The sequence below is a fragment of the Pelecanus crispus genome, chromosome 1, assembly GCF_030463565.1.
Source record: "Pelecanus crispus isolate bPelCri1 chromosome 1, bPelCri1.pri, whole genome shotgun sequence".
NCBI classification, from domain to species: Eukaryota; Metazoa; Chordata; class Aves; order Pelecaniformes; family Pelecanidae; genus Pelecanus; species Pelecanus crispus.
The window spans coordinates 215357880-215379307 of NC_134643.1; the positions used below are offsets into that span (position 1 = coordinate 215357880).

Sequence of the window (21428 nt, forward strand, 5' to 3'; positions counted from 1 at the left end):
AGTATTTCAATATTTTATTGATGTTCCACACTATCATCAGAATAGAAAAAAAAAGACATTCTTTGGCTATGGAGCTTGGGAACTACCAGGAAAGAAAAAACAAGTGAAGGGGTGTAAACTATATGACAACAAGCCACAAAACACCACAGAATTTTTCAAAATTAAATAGTTACAACACAATAAACACAGTGTACTGTAGACACTCTGAACTTTCATGAAAGACAGCCTGGCATAGGAAGAGAGAAGTCAATACTTCCTTGTCAAAATGTACTACAAACCAAATCTGAACACCAAGATGCACTTGCCTAAGTAAAAGAAGCTCTATGTTTTCCAAAGGAGAGGTGTACTTTATTGATGATTTTAATATTATAAATAAATACCTTCTCTATCTCAACTGCAGTATATTGAAGTTTGTCCTGGTTTCGGCTGGGATAGAGTTAATTTTCTTCCTAGCAGCAGGCATAGTGCTGTGTTTTGGATTTAGTAGGAGAAGGATGTTGATAACACGCTGATGTTTTTAGTTGTTGCTGAGTACTGCTTATGCTAGTCAAGGACTTTTTCAGCTTCCCATGCTCTGCCAGGCACACAAGAAACTGGGAGGGGGCACAGCCAGAAGAGTTGATCCAAACTGCCCAAAGGGCTATTCCATACCATATGACGTCATGGGCAGTATAGAAACTGGGAGGGGGGGGTTGCCAGGGAGCAGCGATCGCTGCTCGGGAACTGTCTGGGTATCGGTCGTCGGGTGGTGAGCAATTGCATTGTGCATCACTTGCTTTGGATATCATTATTATCATTATTATACTGTTACTATTATCATTACTATTTTACTTTATTTCAATTATTAAACTGTTCTTATCTCAACCCAGGAGTGTTTCTCACTCTTACTCCTCTGATTCTCTCCCCCATCCCATCGGGGTAGGGGGAGTGAGCGAGCGGCTGCGTGGTGCTTAGTTGCTGGCTGGGGCTAAACCACGACAAAGTTACACATACTTACCTGCAGTCTGATGTGATGGAAAGTGACTGGCATTGGGACTCTGGGCTTTGGAAGAACTGTCAGGCCTTACAAACACTGAATAATCCACACCTGGAGCTAGCGGTAAAAATTCTCTCTCCTGTTTCAAAAGGAATCAGTGATTGGAAACGCTTACAATACGCCACAAATTTGAGTGAGGCGGTAGTACTGTATCCCTACCATAGACCCGATGCAAATGAAAGACCTACTCTTTTGCCTTTATAGCAGATGCAAGAAAACCATCAGAAAAGGATCTTAATAGTATTAAAAAGGTGCTTATAAGAACATTTTAAAACTTAAAAAAAAAAAAAAAAAAATCCAAAGACCCTTTGCCCACCAGATTTCAATTGCTTGTTCTTAAGTCAGGGCTGCATAGTTTCATCTCAACTGATCTGTTTTCCCTTCCGCTGTTCTCTCCAGTTCTCCCCCCTCACTCTTTCTGCTGCGTCTCCTTCCCCCAGACTCAGCTGGAAGGCAACACCCACTGCAGAAATACAGCCTCCAGCTGCCAACCTCTGCCCTACCCACATTTCAATTACTTTATAAAGACCCATCCTTAGGCACTTCTAGGATCTTCTCTAGATGCCTCCTGCAATTGAAACATGACTTGATCTAACAGACACACATTACTTGGTTCTACTTTATTGCTTCAGCACCCAAAACTATTCTCTCATTACAAACCAGTTCCTCTGTAATTTATGGCCTTTGCTTTATGTAAGCAAACAGCAAAAAGCATACCACAGGCAAGGTAAGTATGGCAGAATGATGAGCTGATCATATTTTCCCCTTAAACTAAGAACTACTGTGTTGGGTCCAGTGTAGCTCCATCCACTGGGTAGGGGATTTTTTTTCCTTTTTTTCCTGTTTAGTTTGTAGCTTCTGTTTTGTCCCACCCTCTCCCCTCATTCAAATCTTCAACTTAATGGGATACCATTTAGTCTTGCAGACACTGGCAAGATGGTTCTGTTTCTCAGCAGCAGAAGTCTTCCCAAACTCTACCTAAACTGACATGACAAGGTATTGATGTTAAGGAACAGCCCAAATTTAAGTTCTATTAGATCTGTCCAGAAAACACAGCACCAAAACAAGATGATCCAAGCACTTGCTATGCTCAAATAACCCTAATATTCTCTCGTTTTGCAACAGTGGATTAACTGCTACAGTAGGGCCTCTCCTTATTACAATTAAGACTAAGTTAAAATCAGAATTACATTAGATAAGAAAGACTCACCTCAGTAAAAACATTAAGTCCAGACTGATCCACACATGCCGAATTGTTGATTTTATCCTCCCTAACTGTCTCTTGGTTGGCATGTTCAATGTCTGATTCTGCAATACTGATGTCATTTGAGCTTATCAGAGTGAGTTCAGGTTCTTCCATAATACCACACCCTGACTCAGTCTCCTAGAAAATAAATTATACAAGGTATCTATGTAAAAAAGAAAATTTTTTTTAAAAAATCACTATTTCCAGCAATAGCAACAGCTGTTATCTTGTCAAAAAGAGGATGCTCATTCAACATGTACAGGAAAGAAAATCTGCCCCCAAGCAATAAATGAAATACAGAAAGAGCACTTTGCCCAAGGTTTTGATGTATGCAAACCCTGGACCACAAGTCCAATGCAAAGTATTTTACCTACCAGTGTTAAAAACCACGAACAAATAACTCAAAGCAACCAAACAACAACAAAAGCTCCACCTCTCCTCCACTCACCTCAAATTTAGTTCTAGGGCAAACTTTTTTTTTTAAAAGCTACATCAAAGCTATTTCCTTAAGTTTGCTTATGCTTTGGTTTAAGTTCCTTCAGACTTCTAAGTGCGGACAGGGGCTGTTCAGTGAAGTAATGGTGCCGTGTAATGCAGATGCACATGCTGTACTGACTGATGGTAAGAGAAGGGGATGCAATAGAGACGCTACAGCTCCTCCAACAATCATGGGAACTCCAGCTCGTTTTAGCTACTGCTAATTATTTCAGTGCTATGATCTGAAAGAAGTAGTAGGGCAGAAGTCCAGGAAACATGCAAGTCTTAAACTAGAATTGTAAAATCAACATTTGCCAAGCTTTCAGATATTAAAGGTCTAAAATAACTTAGTGCAACAACAGAAAAAAAAAAAAAACAACAGAAAAGGCTGCACAAATTACTGCTTTTGGAAATCTGTTTTACTCACCCAGACTGGAATACGACATGAGCTTCTGGGCACAGAATTAGAACGTTTTTCATGTCTTTCCAGGAAAGAACCATTCTGTTGTACGCCAGCCTGTAAATGGATGGCTGAGTCTTCCAAGTTTGTTTCTCTGGGAACCCTCGAAGATTCCTGTACTTCTGGAGAGCCTTGATCTGGCGCTTTTATATTTGTATTGCACTGAGAATCCAGTTCCACAGCTTTATTTGTTTCATGTACATGAACTGATTTTTCAGGAAGCTTCACATACTTCTTATCAAATGCCTCCACAGGTAATTTTTCAGAAGACACAGTCTCTTTTAATAAGTATTGAGGGAAAGTTTCATTCACTGTAACCGGTGTGGTATTGAGCTGATAAAATGATTGTTGCTCTTCCAGTGGATTCAGACTTTCATTTCGCAGATCTTCCATTGAACACTGGAGATTAATACATTCCATATTTCTTGCGAGTTCTTCGTATTCTCTGGCAGACGAAATACAGTTCTCATTGCCCTGTTTTTTAATTCCAGGGGTTTCTTCAAAAGATCTCTGTAACACTGCATTAAAGTCCACTGGCTGATTGGCATTCTGACAGTGATTGCTCGGAGTAGATTCTAATTGCAGTGGGTGAAAAGATTCTTCAGATCCTATTTAAAAAATTATCAAGGGTCAAAATTCTAGCTAACACAACAGAATTTCAACTTTAAAAAGTCCCTCCATAATGGGATTTTTCAGTAATGTACAGTAAGAAGTCTACTAAATAGTAAGAAACATTTGTTTAAAAAAAGTCTGCTTAAGTTTCTTCAAACATAATACCGTTAGCATTACATAAAAAGATTCCTTCACTGTACACAAAACAACTTAAAGAAAAAACACTTTTTGTTGCTTCTTTGAATATGTTTAGGGACAGACTTTGTGATGGTGCTGACATAACTACATTGAAAGTCAATGGATTTTACGGTTTATACTCTGTAAATGGAAGTCCTTTTGGGCCTCCAACAAAGTCTCTAAAACAGGAAGAAAACAACCCAAACACCATTACTTGGGCAGAAACTCTTCAAAGTAAAAGAAAACATCCAAATTGGAATAATTGCTGTTCCTACAACTTACAATATTGCACCCTAAATTATCTTTCCCTTAGGATCTGCACATACAAATCAAATTTGTTTTGGTGTCTTCCCCCCCCTTGGTAAATTTACCTCTTGGTAAATAAGAGGCTCAGAAATATTTAGATTACTACTAGCTGCATTTGCAGTTTCAGATTGGTCTTTTTCTTTAGAATACATGAAAGACCAAGTTAATTTGAATTCAACTGCAACACATTAAAAAAATACTTTTCCTGCTATGAGCTGCAGTTAACGCTGCTGTAGAATCATAAACTTTTAATGTACTAAATTAATTACAACATTGTAATCTAAAAAGTTTATTCCTTCCTCTCTCTTCAACCCTTTTATTTTGTAGATAGATAAAGCAATTCTATAGTCAGACCAAATATCACAGCGTGCACTACATAATGACTATTGGTGTGACTTAACAGTGGAAAAGGAAAATTCAAGGGTTTCCTGAAGGACATAATATATAAAAGAACAACTAATAAGATCAGACAGATTCTAACACATATACCTCAAAAAATTCTAATCAATTTACAGAACTTCCTTAATTTCCTCAAGCTTACAAAATGGTGGATATGCATGAACAAGTATTTGGAAGAGTACTTCAACTGACAGTTTCAGCCAGGGTTGATATTTCTTCATTAACATCATAATTACTGCACAAGTAATAAGTAACATAATACCCATTACAGTGACATGAATATGCAGGTCTGCTTTTGTATTAGAGTCATAACTGCTGAGGAAATAAAGAACTTCAGAAAATTTAGGAGTTCTACTCATTAAAGGTGGTGAACAAGACAGCACGCGAGAGCAGCAGTTAAGACATTTCAAAGTAGGGCTGACAGAGAAGTGAAGGGTTCCTTCCCAGTTTCAGTACAGCAAATCCACCCTAAGGGTTTGGCAATAGGTTGATTTTGAAAGCATTGATCTGACTATACTGTACATACCTAGAGAAACATTTTCTTTAACAGACTCTTCTGATGTAATGTTGTTTGGCCTGTTTGTATCAAGAGTAGAAGGTAGACTGCTTCTTTGTATATTCAAATTAGAGTTTCCCACTTCTAGAACCGTAGACATGTCTTGACTTTTTGTTGAAAACATTAAAGTCTAGTGGCAGAAAAAGAATATTTGATTTAAGACTAATTTTCTAAGAAATATGAAGGATAAAAATGTAAAGGTAATATTTGATTTTTGGATTGCATTTCTGCTACAACCAGAACAAATGCTTCCAGTTCTAAGTATATCAAAGATTTTTATTGTGTTTCTTCTAAACAGAAGACAGTATAGGAATTATACATTTAAATCTTACAGAAATCTTAAGCCAAAGTATTCCTCCATCAGAGTTTTTCTGTAGTACCTTGCTAAATTCTCTACTGTCTTGTGAACTTCTGTATTGAGAACAGGACGATGAAGTATCAAAGTCAAGACTTGGTTCCAAAGGTTGAAAGAGATGGTGATGGGAGTTTGGAAAATGTCTGACTGTTTCAGGAAAATCAAGTTCAGCTGCTAGAGCTGTAAGAAAAGAGGTTATTTTAAAAACAAACAAAAAACCCACCCAAAACCAACCCCCCTCAAAAAAACAACAATGGACATACCACACCTTGCTTCTATAAGCAGTAAATAAAAGTATATGGAATTCTGCAGGTATACCAATACTAGCTTGTAAAAAAAAAAAAAATCTTTACAGCATCCAATTCTTTCACTCTGATACAATGCAGGTACAAAAAGCAGCAAGAAAGTGCTACACTGATGCAATTTTTTTTTTTTTTTAAATGAAAAGCTGAAGTCCATAAGCATTCTCTTCAGCACTTGTGAGAGTGCATCAGAAGTAGCGTGGGCTTCCCAGTACAAAACACACAGTGAAGCAAGTCCAATGAAGAGCCACAAGGATGATTAAGGGAAGGATGAAACACATGATGTTCAGAGAGAAGCTAAAAAACTGAATTTGTTCAATCTTAAGAGGAGGCTTGGGGGTGTGGGGGAAGGGGCACAGAAATCTCTGCTGTCTGCTACATCCTAAAAGACAGTACAGAGAAGACGCAGTCAGTCTTCTTGGACATGCTCAGTGAAAGAAAAAGAGATAATGGACCCAAGATGGAACACAGGAAATTCTGGTTGGATACAATAAAAATAATAAAAAAGAAAAGAAGAATGTTGTTAAAGTGTTGCCCAGGGTGGTGTGGAATCTCTGTCCTTGGAGATATTCAGAACTTGGCTGGACAAGGCCTTAAGCAACCTGGTGCAAGTTGGCTCTGTTGTGAGCAGAAGAATTTGGATCACATAACTAGAAGTCCTTCCTGGTGTAGATTAATCTATAATCCTATGATCTTGGGTTTTCAAACATTCCAGGAGGAAGTGGTTCAAATTAAAATACTAGCGTTATCTTCATGATAGCTAATAAAGATGTTCTTATTTTCATGAATCGTTACATTTTTCTAGAGAGCACAGAACTCCCACCAGTCTGTTAAGCAGCATTTCATCAGCTATGTGACCCTATGCGAATAATAAAGTATTATATATTACTGTCTTTACCTTCCTGAAGAGAAAGTTGTGCATAAACAAGCGATAAAAAATGGGCACAGATACCAAATCTAGCCGTGGTAGCAGAACACTGTGCAGAACTAGACTATGATCAGATAGATACCTCATCAGACTATTTTTTTTTTTGCACTACACTATGCAGACATATACATAAAGCAAAGCATGAAAACATTAAAGCATCAAAGTTCTTGCATGTAGAATCCTTATTGACTTTAAAATGTAAGCTGAATATAAATCATACAGAGTAACACATAACACTGAGTAAACTCCTCCTCATTCTGTATTATGAGAGCGTAGCACAGAAATGCTTTAAAATGGCAAATACCTTGGAAACGCGTATTGTCCTCCGAGTAAGAAAGAGTCAGGTCTCCAGTACATTTCCCCAAGATCTGCTGTATTTGACTTCCTTTATAAAGGCACATGTCTCCTTCAGGCAACTGAGTTTCAAATGCTCCAGACAATTTCTTCTGCCTCTGCTGCAAGGTAGAAGGCAGCAAGGAGTTCCAAGGACGGCTTGCTGTCTCTCTCAAAATTCGATCTTCCGTACTATCAGAAGACAATCCTGAAATAGTAAGCTGGATGTTCACAGTTTTGCATATAAACCACTTACATGAAGTCATCTGAAAAGACACTGCTTAATATCCTGAAATATTCGTAAAGAGCTCTGGGGTTTTGTTTCTTTAATTGTCTCCTGTCAATGCTCCCACAAACCTTACCACAAATTTCCACAAATTCAAGTTGATTAACATCTAATTAGGTAGTAGTCTGTACAGCTTAGCACTTTTAGAGTAGCAGACTCAAGAAATACTGAAACAATAAAATCAGAAAAGAATGAATACTGTTATTTTATGCTAGCTAGCCTATTTTTACTTCCTATTGCACATAAACGTGTCAATCCTTTAATATGATCCTGAGTATCTTTATGACACTGGGCAGTAGTTTTATTCATGCTTAAATAGAAACTGCCTAATATTAACACAAGAAATCTGAAGGAATCAAGGAAACCAAAACTGTGTTCCTAGTTAGTGCACCAACCCCTCTTTGTCTATACGCTTACAGAAGAACTGCACAAAGTTATCGGAAAAGGTCATTATAAGACACAGATAGACTTGAAAAATTTATTCATGTAGCTGAGTAACCAAAACCTTTGGTATTTTGATTCCACAACTAAAAAGCAAGAGAAAAGAAAAGCTACAAACAAATGATCTTAGAATTTGCCTTAGCCTTTTTACATCAATAAAACACAGATTTGTCACGAGTTATGAAGTTTATTACTCAAAATAACACTTACCGGTTTAGAACATTAAGGTTAAAATACAGCCTGAGATTTCAGTGGCTCAAAAACTATAGTCTTAAAAAATTGATTTATAAAACACGGAATAACTTATATACACGTGGTTGTTTATGAGATCAGATAGGTGTCCGATTAACACAATATTAAGCCTTAAACTAAATAAATCCACAGGTGATTATATAATCACTTTCAGACTAACTTCCCATGTTTGCAAGTGATAATATCAGTATACAGAGGAGCAACTACATATTTATCATAAAGGAATTATTTTTATGTTTATGAAAAGCTAACTTAAGATCAAGTGGCAGACTGCAAGCAAATAAAGGTATGAACACATATTTCTCAGAACCCTATTAAAAGTCAATATGGCATTCAAATGACATTTTCACAAATAAGTTATTAAGAATGACTATGGTGGCAAGCAGATATTGGAACAATTCTCTTAACAGCAAGACAACTATCATAGCTCTGTAACAATCTATGATATATATTGATTTGAAAACTTTTACCAGTGTATCATTTGGGGATAATTTTTTTTAAAAAAATTGCCACTTGAAAACTGCTAGCGCTACAGTTGCTTAATAAAAGTTAAAATACCCTTTGCCAAAGCTGATGCGTTATAAGGTTAAATTATTGTAAGACTAAAAAAATCATGAGCACATAACAAAATATTCTAGTCACATTCAACTCTAAGACATATTAATCATTCTTAGGTGAAGTCGCCCATTAGCCTCTTTCAGAAGAATTTATGTCCAGTGAGTTAGACCCATTCTGTTATAAAATAAAGACAATACACAATTTTCCTTTCACAAGAACAACAAAAAAACCCAAACACTTACCAGCATCAACAGGGCTTACATCCAATGTTTCACTAGTCAAAAAGCTTCCAGTAGAAATTGTTGAAGATAAGTCGCAGGGTATTCGTTGCATGAAAGCCTCTGAACCTAAGTTCGTGGATACTACTTTAGAAAGTACTTCCTAGGATGAAATAACATACCTATTACCATATATTTGGATGCCCATAATTAAAGCTTTAAAACCACCCATCTTATTCTGAGCTCAGTTCAAGTGTAGAAGCCTTCATGTTTTGCAGTCAGGCAAATGCAGATTCATCATTGCTCAGTACAAAACATTCGCACCCACCGTCCCAGGCACATCACTCCCCACAGCCCCCTCCCCTCCACACACACATGCACGCACGCACACACACACACACTATTATAAAGCCTCTCAGAACGGCATACAAATCATGACACCTGGAAGATTATTTTATCTTCTGGTCATCAGATTTGGCTATTTCTCATCACAGACCCACTTCAGTAGAACTGTAGATCTCAGAGGAACATAATATGCAATACAGGAAAAACCTCAGTAATTTTACAAGTACGTGCAAGACTAAGCATACAGGAGACTGACTTAAAAATTCAATTCTAAGAAATTAAACACAAAATATACAAAATATCCTAAAATATGATCTTCCTTAATTTTGATGTAAGCTCTACGAAGTCACAAAACAGAGAATGAAGGTTCCTGTACTTCCAAATTTTGAAGAACTAGATGTGAACATTTCTTCCCAAACTCTGAATTGAAATGTGCACTAAGAAAATAAAAGACAAAAATCTAAGAAACCCTTCCTCTACATTTTTCATTATATACTACCTTATATAAATATATTTAACACACACATATTTAAAAGTAATGTTAAATTCACATATACACACGTTACACAGCATTTTTTTAAATAGTGTTTTTATCTCCTGACAAAATGATGGGATCTTTGGGTGAGGGAAAAGTAGAGGATATCACTGGCATCAATTTTGGCAAGGCTTTTGACACTGTCTCTCAACATTCTTGTATCCCAGTTTGGATGTTACAACCTGGATGGATGGATGGATGATGAGACTGATAAAAAAACAGCTGGATAATCAGCCTCAGAGGACAGCAATTAAAGGGTTACACTCTACCTGGAGGTGGGGAACAAGTGGAGTATGACAGGTCTCCATCCTAGGACCTGCCCTATTTAACACCTCTAGCAATGACCCAGAGGAGGTGAAACCACACTGTTACCAAGTGTGCAGATAACACAAGTTGGGAGGACCACCTGACACAGTAAATGGCAGGGCTGACATCTAAAAGGACCTCAGGAGGCTGGCCCTACAGGAATGTTATGAAACGGAGCACGAGCAAATGCAAAGTCAGTGCCTGGGAAGGAAGAACCCCATACACCAGCCCAAGCTGGGGCCTGCCTGCAGAGCAGCCCTGTGAAAAGGACCCAGGAGTCTCGGTAGAGAGCTGAGCGTAACCCCACGGCGTGCCCTGGCAGCAGAGAGGGGCAACAGCACCATGCGCTGTATGATCAGGAATATAGCCGGCAGATCCATCACAGCGATTACCTGTCTTTACTTGGTGCTTGTTATACTGCTGCACCTAGAATACCGCACCCAGTCGTAGCCTCCCAATATGAGATAGAAAGATTTAATTACAAAACAAAGAGTAAATTATGTTATATGGTTATTTTGATATGACTAACCGTATTATCGAGTGTGAATGACGGTCCAGAATGCATTGTAACTCCCTCTCCAATTTCAGCAGCAAGAACTGGAGAATCTTGAGCCACTTGAGAATCCTGGGACTGGGCTGAACGCAAATGTGACAGAAGAGTAAGGAATACAGAGCAACTTTTGAGTTCATAATTAGCCTTTTTTTTGGAACACCAGATGGCAGTAATACTCTACTGCTGCTGTCCTCACTAGTAGGGCACGCATTTTGCCCATCCTTCGCACTTTCTTCTCACCTACAACATACTTTCTGTTCCACTGTACCACTGATTTAATTGGCAATCAGTGGTTCTCCTTGACCAGCCTTCCTAAAATGTCTAACTAGCATGACTGCTCTCTGCAGAGCATGCAGGAAGGGCTAGAAATTCATGCTTTGGCTTTGCAGAATGAAACATAGCTTTACTAATGTTATTGCAATCATTTAATTGGGGTAGGGGGAATTTTTTGCCCTCTACCATTACAAAGAATGGTATTACAAAGAAAAGCAGACGTTCTAAGTAGATCAGACAAATCAGAAACATGAATAACTTAACAATAGCATGGCTCCTGCCACAGCACTGAATCACCTTTGCCATAATGCTCTTGCACATAAAAATACCTGTGCAAAAGAAGCACCACAGCAGCAACAGAAAAAATGCAATTTCTTTATTCAGTGCGGACAAGCACCTTCAAAGTTTGACAACTCTAAGATAGTAAATTAATTGCCAACAAATAAAATAAGTATTCTTAATTCCAGTAAAGAAGTGCTAAATATCAAATGGAAATTAAACAGTAGAAGTGAAGCAGGTATGTTTTCTCCCAATTCTGCAAGGGCTGCTAGCAAGAGAGATATTTCAAATCCCCAGCATTTGTAAGGCTCTATACTTAGGCAGATCTTGTAACACTTTGTGAATCTTAGCACTGATTTATATTATATATTTATATTATGTATTATTATACTGATTTGTATAAACTGAAACTCAGTTTCTTACTGGAAGGTGGAGTCCGGTTGTTCCATTTTTCCTACTCTACAAAAAAAGGGGGGAGGTTTCCTCTGTGAGGCAACACCAGGCAAGTATCTACATGTTGTGATACTTATGTATCTCAATCAATATGAAACATTTTGAAACTCATTTGAGGGATGGAGGAAACAAAAAAATAAATCTAAGGTTTCCTACAGCCACTATCATCCAGTACTCTTCTACGAGAAAGTACAAGACATGAAAAGAAATACATCTAAAATATATTTACTGGATCAAAAGATAACCTATTCTTAATTCATTTACATGAATGTAATGTTATTACATTAAATGCTAACTGACTGATCTCAAAATAAAGGGTAAAAAAATTCTCAAATGGCTTCTTTTCCCCCTACACTCACAAATTCTCCAGAAACTTCTAGCAGGCTTGATCCTGATCGTTTATGACATTTGATCAGTAACCAAACAGAGCTGTTGGCAATGGAGTTTGCAAATAATATGAAGAGTGGAAGAATGGTAAAGAAACCCAGTAGCACTGCAACAGTAAAAATTACCTCAACCTCCTGCAAAGCTGGGTCTGTTAAACACTGTTCCAATATAGATAAAATTATAAATCTAAGAGCACAGAACACTGCCTTCTGATCCCTTTTCTACAAATACATGACAAAGGTCTTCAAGTTCACAGGAAAGATAACTTTTAAGGTTTGAGTAGAACAAGGTGGCAACAGGCTCCTTGGTTGGATGTGGCAGTAGTGTGACTCAGTCTAGATACACTGCGGAAGACTGCTCTCCTTCTTTGGAGCAGAATATAGGAGACAGAGGATCCTGAAAACGAGCAAGGCCTTGAAGAAAATTCTTTGAATCAGCATGAAAACTGCAATCATATCTTTTGGTATTTAAACATCTCCATAGGAGAAAAAAAAACCCACATAGTACAAAAGGTTTCTAAACTCAAAGAAAGTAATAACAAGCAGCAGTGGCTACAAACGGCTTTCAAAAATTCAGAAACTAGAAATAGACCATTTATTTTACAATTTGATAAAAAACTAAATGCTGGAATGAACTACCAAAGAATTCTCTATTTCCTGATACCTTTACATCAAGGTTAGACATTTTTCCAAAATAAATGATTTTATTTTCTAAAGGACATCAGTTTGACAGGTAGCAATTTAGGATACATATGAGATGAGATTCAAGCATTTAATACTCTCTTGTATATAAATTCTATGGAGAGGTATGCTACAAGTGTTTCATTACTATACTGTAATAAGCTACATTGTTTTGTGATATTAATACAAGGGATGAACAGTAGCGATTTCATGCTATGAACCAAATTATTTAATTAAAAATACAACACTCGTATCTCGTGATTTTATTACATTAATATCCTTAAAAAAACCCAACTGTATTTGGTGACTCATAAAGGAGGGGTTTTTATTCTTCTCTCCTCCCTCCAAAATAATAGTGCAAGGTTCTTCTTCCTCACAGCTTCCTGACATCGACATGGGACTTTCCTGCTTTAACCTCCTAGCCACCACACTGTGACAAAGAATTTGTATTTAGAAATTTAGGCTGTAATATCCAGAATGCATTTTTTTTTTCCCCAACAGAAATTGCAGTGAAATAGCAGCAACTGTTTTAGGGTGCAATTTGAAAACAAAAGACTGAATGACAAACCACTCGATGAAGACAATATAAAAACAAGGATTAGTCCAAATCCAACCATGTAGACAAACAAAAAAAAAAAGTTGTACTCAACGCTAGTTTGGCTAAATTGGTGATGGATAAGGCAATCTGTCACAGTAATGAATTATGGACAAATATTTGGGACTACTAAAAATAAACTGAAATCTTAGGTTTGCTTGTATCACACAAAAAATAATCATGCTTGGAATAACATCGCTGTATAGGGTAGTAATACGTGAAGATAATCACATCTGGAACACTGCTCAAGGGGACCGTTAAAGATGAAGATCAATAAAGAGAGGCAAGCCTGTTGATAAGTAATGAAGGAGAACTGTGAAAGAGATGTATGTATCAAATATAGTCACTATTTTCAGGCTGACTTCCTAAGGAAATTAGGTTTATGCCATCAAACTGCCCGTCTCATCTGTAGGGTTACTCTGCAATTCCATATTAACATTCTATTAGCCCATTTTAACCAAATTGGATTGGGAAGAAGAAATATCGAGTGTACAAAGTTCCTAACTCAGCTTGTCATACACCAGTGGCACGGTAAGAGAGAGCAATCCAAATCTTAGTCTCACTGGTAGCACTTACTGCAACATCAGTTTAAGTTACCTGTCCTCTCTGCCCGCCAACCAGCTGATCAGTTTGTGTAGCACTTGTAACCACTCAACACTGAGCACAGGGATTCATCCTCCCCTAACCAGCAGCAGTCCTTAAGACCCATTTTATGTTCAGACATGTTGTCTTCTAAATTTGAGAGGGTTAAAGCTATTTTTCTTCTTGTAATAATTAGACGAAAGAAATACAGCTAATTCTAGAAATAATTTAAAAAAAAATGCCTATTACCCAAGGACAAGTCTCATATCAAAGGAAACTCACCTTTGTTGATAAAGTATGCAAGCAGATTTACAAAGTTTATCTCTAAGAACCTGTATAACTTTTGCCTTTTTATCTGTAATGCTTTATTTTGAAAAAGCAGGTGAGCAGTGATTAGTAGGATTTGTGCACATCTAGTGGTTCTGTAATCACAAAAGAAGTACAACTCACAAGTTGTAAAGCTTTACACTATCTGATCAAAGGTAGAAACCACCAAGAACTTAACTTCAAAGAATAAGCAAAGATCACATGTACAAAGCACTCCTTTGCTTCCACCTTTAGACACACGATTACATCTTGAAAACATGTTCTGGTTAGAATCAAGTAGTAAAAAAAAGTTAAGAAAAAAACCCCAACAATTAAATAAAAAAAATAATCAAAGCTACTATCATAAGTAACAACTTCAAATGAACCTTAAATTTCCCCTTCAGAAACTTTATATTTAACATGGACTGCAGATTTTCTTGCTGAAGATACTGCACTAGTTACCAAAAGTACCACAGAGTGCTTCACAAGGCTGTGAAAAATTACGAAGATACTGTTGACAGTTTTGGTTGTTGAACTGCTCAAGAGGACAATCCTCTTAAATGCATAATCACAGAAAGCTTTGTTTTGTTTTTTTAAATAAATACAGATGTTCACATGAAGTTTCCTAATTCTCTTACATAAACCATTGCACTGTTTATATATAATATTCACTAGCGTAAAAAGACACTACACTATGATATTTCCTATTAATTTGGTAACAGCCTGGTCTAGTAATGCGTCTACAACTTACTCGGAAAAATACAAGCATCTTCAACCATTGTTAAAAAAAGACAAAATTCTTTAGTGATAATTTAAGTTCAAAAATAGGTCTATTTCAAAAAGAGCACTGTGAGAATTAAAGGAAGCAGTTGAAAGAAAATGAGCTTACATGTACTTATTCAAAACAACTTCAACTCCTAGTAAATCTTGATTGAATTGAAAAGGATGTCTCAAGGCAAACTAAATGAAAAGTTATCTTAAGATCTGGGGCAGAGATGAAATTCCTAGCAAAACCAGGTGCACAGTACATAGCTGTATTGCTCGTAATGATGTACCTATAAGGTAACAAAATTGCTGAAAACTCCTTTGCAGCTCTAGTAATCTATTTATTTTAGATGCATACTGAAAACTGTACTGGACCACGAGATGCTGTCATCTTGTAATAAGCTTCAAATTGCTTTAGTCAACATTTTGCAAACTTTGTGTAACAGTTCCCAGCAAGTCAGGCATAGCATTTCTCAATTATAGCGACAATGAACTGCATTTCAATCTGCAGGAAATTTGAAGAGAAGCAAGTGCATTGCAACTGAAAGTCCTGGAGCCTTTCAGTTAAGGTAATTCCTACTGTTCTTTCCCTACCTATACAAACTTAGTTTGTCTCTCCAGTCTTGGAATAAAAAACCTTGACACCCACTTCTTAGCCCAATCTCTTGAAAAACTCCTTAGCAACCTCCTTTCTTTGCTTACCTAAGACTAGTCACCTTTGTCCTTTTACAAAGCCAGTCAAACAACCCATAACATGCTTAGTAGGTTTCAACAACTCTGTAACAAAATTATTTTGAACATTCACAAACCACTTTATCAAAAAAAAAAAGGTGTTTTTTGTTATAACCAAAACAACTTGGTTTAATTTATGGAATTAGACTTTGTCACATATGGACACAGTCTATTCTCAAAGGTGTGATCTCTAATAAAAGCTCTTCACAGATGAATAGATGAGAATTAAAGTAATCCTTACATCATTGCACTATTTTTATTTTTGTCACAACCAACAGCTGATTCTTTCTAAGTTGTTTCTTTGAGCTAAGGGTAACACTCGGCCTTCTATTTTTTGTCTCTACTGTATTTTTAAGCAATTTCTTATATACACTGATCTTTCATTGGACATCTACATTAGCACGTTAACACTCCAGAGTTCTCTTTAAGAATTCATTTCCTTTGTGTCAACACAAGGAATCACTGGGTACTGAATCAGGCACACCATTGGCCTGCTCAAAACAGGTTCCCAGCTGGTGAAGCTGCAAACCTGAACACCTCCCAGTCTGGGCAGAAGATGCCTCCTGAAGGAGGCTTTCTACAGCAGTTTGCTCTCTGTGCATGCATGGGATTCTGCTGGAAAGGGCAGGGCAATCAGGTGGTACAAAAGAAGTTTTGTTACAGACAATTCTACAAGGTACAGATACAAAGCACATGCCTTGGATGAGAAACTGTTGATTAGCAATGAAGTTTACTGCAGTGTGGACTTTTGTTCCTAGAATGGTAACAGATCACAAAAAGAAAGATAAAAACTCAGTCATTCTGAGACACGTGCTTATTGAAACACCCTATTTTACACATAAACAGTATTTAAATAGCACTGTATGTTCTTTAACAAGTCAGGTCACATGCTACAAATAAATAGCAGTAAAATTAACAGTGCTGAATGGTATTCACGTAATTCCTTGAAGGAACAGGATTTCCTCACCTGAATCATACGAATTTTCAGCAGTCATCATCAGCACCTCTCGTAATAATCTACTTGACTGTTCACTTTGCCTTGGACTTCCATTAGAGACTTCTTCCTCATACTTCATTATGCTCGAAGGTAACCTGCCTTCGTGAAGAGCATGACTGTAATGTTTCACATACGCAAACTCCCCAATGGTCGAAACAGGAGAAGATTCTCCACCAATAGAATCTGTTTTACCTGAATTGAAAACATTTGTAATCCAGTTCAGGTACAGAAATGCAATGTTTTGCACTTCATGAAAAACATTAAAATGCACATTTTATTCTACAGAAATAACCTGCTGAATTCGTACAGTGCTCCATTTGAATAAAATTAGCTACATAAAGTCAGTAAAAACCTTTGTATTACATAGTTTATGGATTATACAGGTCACAGTCTTCTCAAAAATTAATTCCCAACTCAACTAAAATATTTCTTCAAAAAAAATTTTTCCACATAGCAAATCCACCAAAACTTTCAGTAATTCTTCCAAATCCAGAGGCAATATAAATTCTCTGCTCCGGCTTAAAGATTTATTTTCTCCCTAACCCACCCCACACAACAGCCCTTTTTGTCCACCCAATCCAATAAAAAGCTCAAGCCCAACCTTTTACTACCTACTGTGACCAATAATATAGACAATATAGGAATAAATCACATCTAGATCATAAGGGGTTTACACAGCAAATTAATATTCCCTACTCTAGAATTCCACTAGATAATATTTCATAAAATTTTTTTGGGATGTATTTTGGTTTGTAATTTTTTTTTTTTTTAAAGATGTGTAACACTAAGTCAAGTGCTTTTGAGAATATAAATATATTCTCTAATCAAAACCTTCACCAACAAAACTTGTTGTCTAATCAAGATACTAAATTAGTCCAAGAAGAATTACTCTGCAAAAACTGATGCTGACTAGCATTAATTACTTTTCTTTAATTAAAAAATGTCCCATATCAGCTGTTTCATTATTTCATTATTTTGCTCTAGATGAATGCCAAGATGAATCAAGATGAGTCTCTGAATTCTTACAAAGAGTGTTTTATAATAGAAAAAAACCTAAGAAGATAGTCTAAAAATTTCTGTAGAAACTTGATACTAACTCCTTATTTAAAAGATTTCATACTCACTTTCTTGGTATGCTCAAAACACCTTTAAACACCTTCCATCAACTCTGATGGTTCTCTTTACAATTATAGAATCATAGAATCGTTTAGGTTGGAAAAGACCTTTGAGATCATCCAGTCCAACCATTAACATTAATTATCATACAATTGCCTATTAACACAGACCCTGCCCAACAGAAAAATCAACAGGGAACTTAAGTCATGGAATTACAGTGAATTTTCTTTTCTTGGTGAATTTTTGTTTCGATTATGTTTTTCTAGACAGACACTGACAGGATAAGCTTTTCTCAACTATAACTCACTTTGCTAGTATATAAATTATACCTTAAAAAAAGGCAACCGTATCAGCTATTATTTCATAATCAATAATCTCAAAGACTCTTCAGAAAAGATTAATTTCCTCCAATCTGTATTTCTCAGGAACAGCAGCATTTATTATATACTTTATATATAGAGAGAGATATCTATTTTACCTGCAAAAGAAATGTTGCAACTCTTCGGTGTGTCTACCTCTGGTATAATACTAAGTTCATGTTGTTCCAAATCAAGCCCTAACTTGACTTTTGCCACAGGTGGTTTGGAAGATCTCCATTTCTGTTCTCTAGATAGAACTTTCTCAGACTGTTCTGTAAAAGAAAGTTTTGCATGTTGCAATAATGTATGTATCTATATCTCTCCCTCAAATTAACTTGGGGAGATGGAAGAGAACCCCATCTCAGCTGCAAAATGAGAAAAATTATAATGAAAAATACTATACAGCCTTACCAGTTTGCTCAGCTGGACTGAGGCAGTGTGAAATCATTTCACTTCCATGAAATTTACTCCTGCCACAATTCTCCTGCTGGTAGGTTTCTGAGATTTGGAAAAAGTCAGTCCTATTAATCCAGTCAGGCTTTTGTGCCTCTGTCATTTCTTCATTTATGCAGATATGTCTCACCTTGGGGCAGGGGGGAGAGGAAGCAACTGTATTTAAGACTGTATTTATACTCATTTATCAAACCAGCATTTTTTTGTGTGTGTGTATTCCATGCAGGACAATATTGAGCACTTGGAGAAAGTAGTTCAATTATGCAAGATACTGGACAGACTTGCTCAGCTTATAAAAACATTTGGACATACAGGTATTTTATTTAGCTCTACAAACCTAATATGCTAAACCATAATTATTTACATTTTCAAGGTCTTTGTTAGATTAGGTGAGAATACTCAGCATTTTTCACAGGAACAATTCCTGAAAAGTCTGTTTTTAGTTTTTCAGCTCCTGATTTCAGTAATTTTAGCCATTTCGAGACTGCAAAAGCAAGAGACAGGGACTCTAGGCAACAGCTGTTTTTCTAAGATGGCTTCTGTTTGGTTTTTTTTTCTTTTTTTTTTTAAAAAAAAGAAAAGAGAGAAGGGCAGAGGAGCTTCTTTAGAAATTCAAAAATAAGCTTGGATTTTTCTTCTGTTGCCCAGAAACAAGCAAAATTACAAGTTGAGAGTGCAGCTGACAAACCAATTTCCTAATGTGTACACATAAAAAGACAAATTTTAAAAAAATACTATATTCAAAATGCTTACAATGTCCTTTGAGGTACTGCTTAAGTATTTTTAATACAAGAGCTGTTTTATACATACAGCTGCATTTCTAGAGCTGAAGAAAACTATACCTGCAGGTATTTCAGACAACGAAACTATTTCAATAGGCATTATGCTCAGAGACCATGCACAGAAGTTCATACTATTTCTGTTAGACTGAACAAAACAGCACTCTTGGGGCTTACTGAAAAGAACTACTGATTACAAATCACAAGTCCTAATTAAAATTTTCATTATGGTAAATCACCTAAAACTATCAACACTCCATGGGATACTTTGCTAATTGGTAGCATTCACTCAAGTTTGATCACCTACTAGATGACTCACCATGCAAAGCATTTATAAAGCTTACCTGCTTGTTCAGAAATCCTTTCAAAGCCTCTTGCTGTCTCTGCATCTGTTCCTTCAATTTATCTTGCCTCTGTAAAAGTAGTTGTTCTTGTATTTTCTGTCTAGAAAGAAGAGCTTCTCTTTGTGCATCTAGCTGCTCTTGCAATTCTTTCAAATGCTTTTGCTGAGCTTGGATGCTTTCTGATGAGGCCAACACTCTGTCCCTTAAATTCAGTATACCAGAATAATTTAACAAAGATGCATCTCCTGGTTTTGATATCAAGAATTCCTCAACACCCTGGGCTTTAGATTCTTCATGAGATAAAGTCATGGGTTCAGAAAGACTGAGGTGTTGTTCAAGGCTTGTACTGATGGTGCTCTCTGCAGATCCCTGCTGATACACCAAAGAATCAACTGAGGCTGCCTGAACTATATGAGATCCCTTTGCTGTTGGCATGAGGTGTGTCTTAATCAGAGGCTCTTCTCCAGCTTCTGTCTCTGTTTGATGGCTAGACATCTTCTGAGATGACTCTTTGAAGTGCACCATTTCTGAAGGCTCAGAGGAATCTTCTGCAGGCAAAGCAAATCTAACATGTTGTACACGTGCTGCTGGTTGCATTCTTACTGCAGTGACATCTTTCATGACTAACCCTGGTGGCAACTGGAACTGAGATGGTTCTCCGATGTGGTTATTGGAGGTTTCCAACATTCCCACTTGTTCCTGTGAGGGACAGCCACACGGCAACTGAAACTCTCCATGCTTCAATTTCGATGCTTCTAAAAACTGCACACGTCTGCCAGGACAAACATTATGCATTTGCCCTTCATGTTTCTGTGAAGATGTTTTTTCCAACATATGCAATGTTCCTGAAAACCCAGGTAGGGATCGTGCATACTCTTGTGCATGAACTTGTTCAGATGACTGGTGGTGTGTTGGTTGTACTCCTTGCCTCCATAAAACTGGTTCTGAGACAGGCTTTAAATTAATTGATTTTGTTTCCACAGAGCTTAGAGGTGTTGCAGAAGTAGACAAGTATCTTTGCTTCAATTTATTCTGATACTCCTGTAGACGCTTTCTAGCTGCTTCAATGGTCTGTTTGTGCAGCCTGAACAGAACAAAACCACAAATTTTTCTGGAGTGGTGCAAAGATCAATTTCAATAATCAAAGCAATTCAAATTATTTTGAAACAGGCAACTCGGACTTCTATTTCATAAAGGAATTTACCTATTTTGCTGTAGAAGGCGTTGTTGATAATTACGAATCATCCGTAAATGGCTGTCTTCCCTAGGACTCCTGGTTTCTGATACAGTAGTATTTCCAGTCTAATCAAAATAAAATATTTTTAAGTGCACTTATACAAATAACTCACAGAAAACTATAAAAGCAACAACCTTAAGGTGTTATGTTCTATGTTTACAGAAACGACTCTGCACCACCACTTGAAGTGTGTGAGATTTCAGCCCGAGGCAATGAAGCTAAAGCAGTTTCTGGAACAGATGGCCTACAGCTACAGTCTCTCTTGGCAAGTCGAGCACACACCGTCAAAGTCAATGGTGCTTACAGCAGCTTAGCTCAAAGAGGTAAATGTACCCAGTAGCAAACTCAGGGAGCAATGATCCAACAGAGCTGCATTTTCAAGGCAATCAGACTCTCAGAAGAGGACAGGT

The 21428-nt window shown here is 37.0% G+C and overlaps 2 protein-coding genes and 1 non-coding gene across 4 annotated transcripts in view; 1 reads left to right on the forward strand and 2 right to left on the reverse strand.

Annotated features, from left to right (window-relative positions):
* The window catches only part of MRE11 (MRE11 double strand break repair nuclease), a 277276-nt gene that overhangs the window by 246233 nt on the left and 9615 nt on the right, over positions 1 to 21428 (forward strand). The window lies entirely within an intron of this gene.
* The window catches only part of CEP295 (centrosomal protein 295), a 45953-nt gene that overhangs the window by 2788 nt on the left and 21737 nt on the right, over positions 1 to 21428 (reverse strand). Inside the window, exons 13-25 of one of the 2 annotated variants that reach the window (XM_075727546.1) lie at positions 20986 to 21083; positions 19782 to 20865; positions 18617 to 18788; positions 18325 to 18477; positions 16701 to 16922; positions 10658 to 10764; positions 8967 to 9105; positions 7159 to 7395; positions 5650 to 5804; positions 5240 to 5399; positions 3187 to 3827; positions 2247 to 2420; positions 998 to 1115 (exon numbers count right to left, since the gene is read on the reverse strand). In XM_075727546.1, the coding sequence (XP_075583661.1) occupies positions 998 to 1115; positions 2247 to 2420; positions 3187 to 3827; positions 5240 to 5399; positions 5650 to 5804; positions 7159 to 7395; positions 8967 to 9105; positions 10658 to 10764; positions 16701 to 16922; positions 18325 to 18477; positions 18617 to 18788; positions 19782 to 20865; positions 20986 to 21083 (3460 nt within the window). Of the gene's footprint in view, positions 1 to 997; positions 1116 to 2246; positions 2421 to 3186; positions 3828 to 5239; positions 5400 to 5649; positions 5805 to 7158; positions 7396 to 8966; positions 9106 to 10657; positions 10765 to 16700; positions 16937 to 18323; positions 18478 to 18616; positions 18789 to 19781; positions 20866 to 20985; positions 21084 to 21428 lie in introns of both variants that reach the window. The other variant, XM_075727547.1, reaches the window with a different exon arrangement.
* Positions 9356 to 9439, reverse strand: LOC142597220 (small nucleolar RNA U2-19). The gene has a single exon (XR_012832037.1). It is a non-coding gene; the product is annotated as a small nucleolar RNA U2-19 (small nucleolar RNA).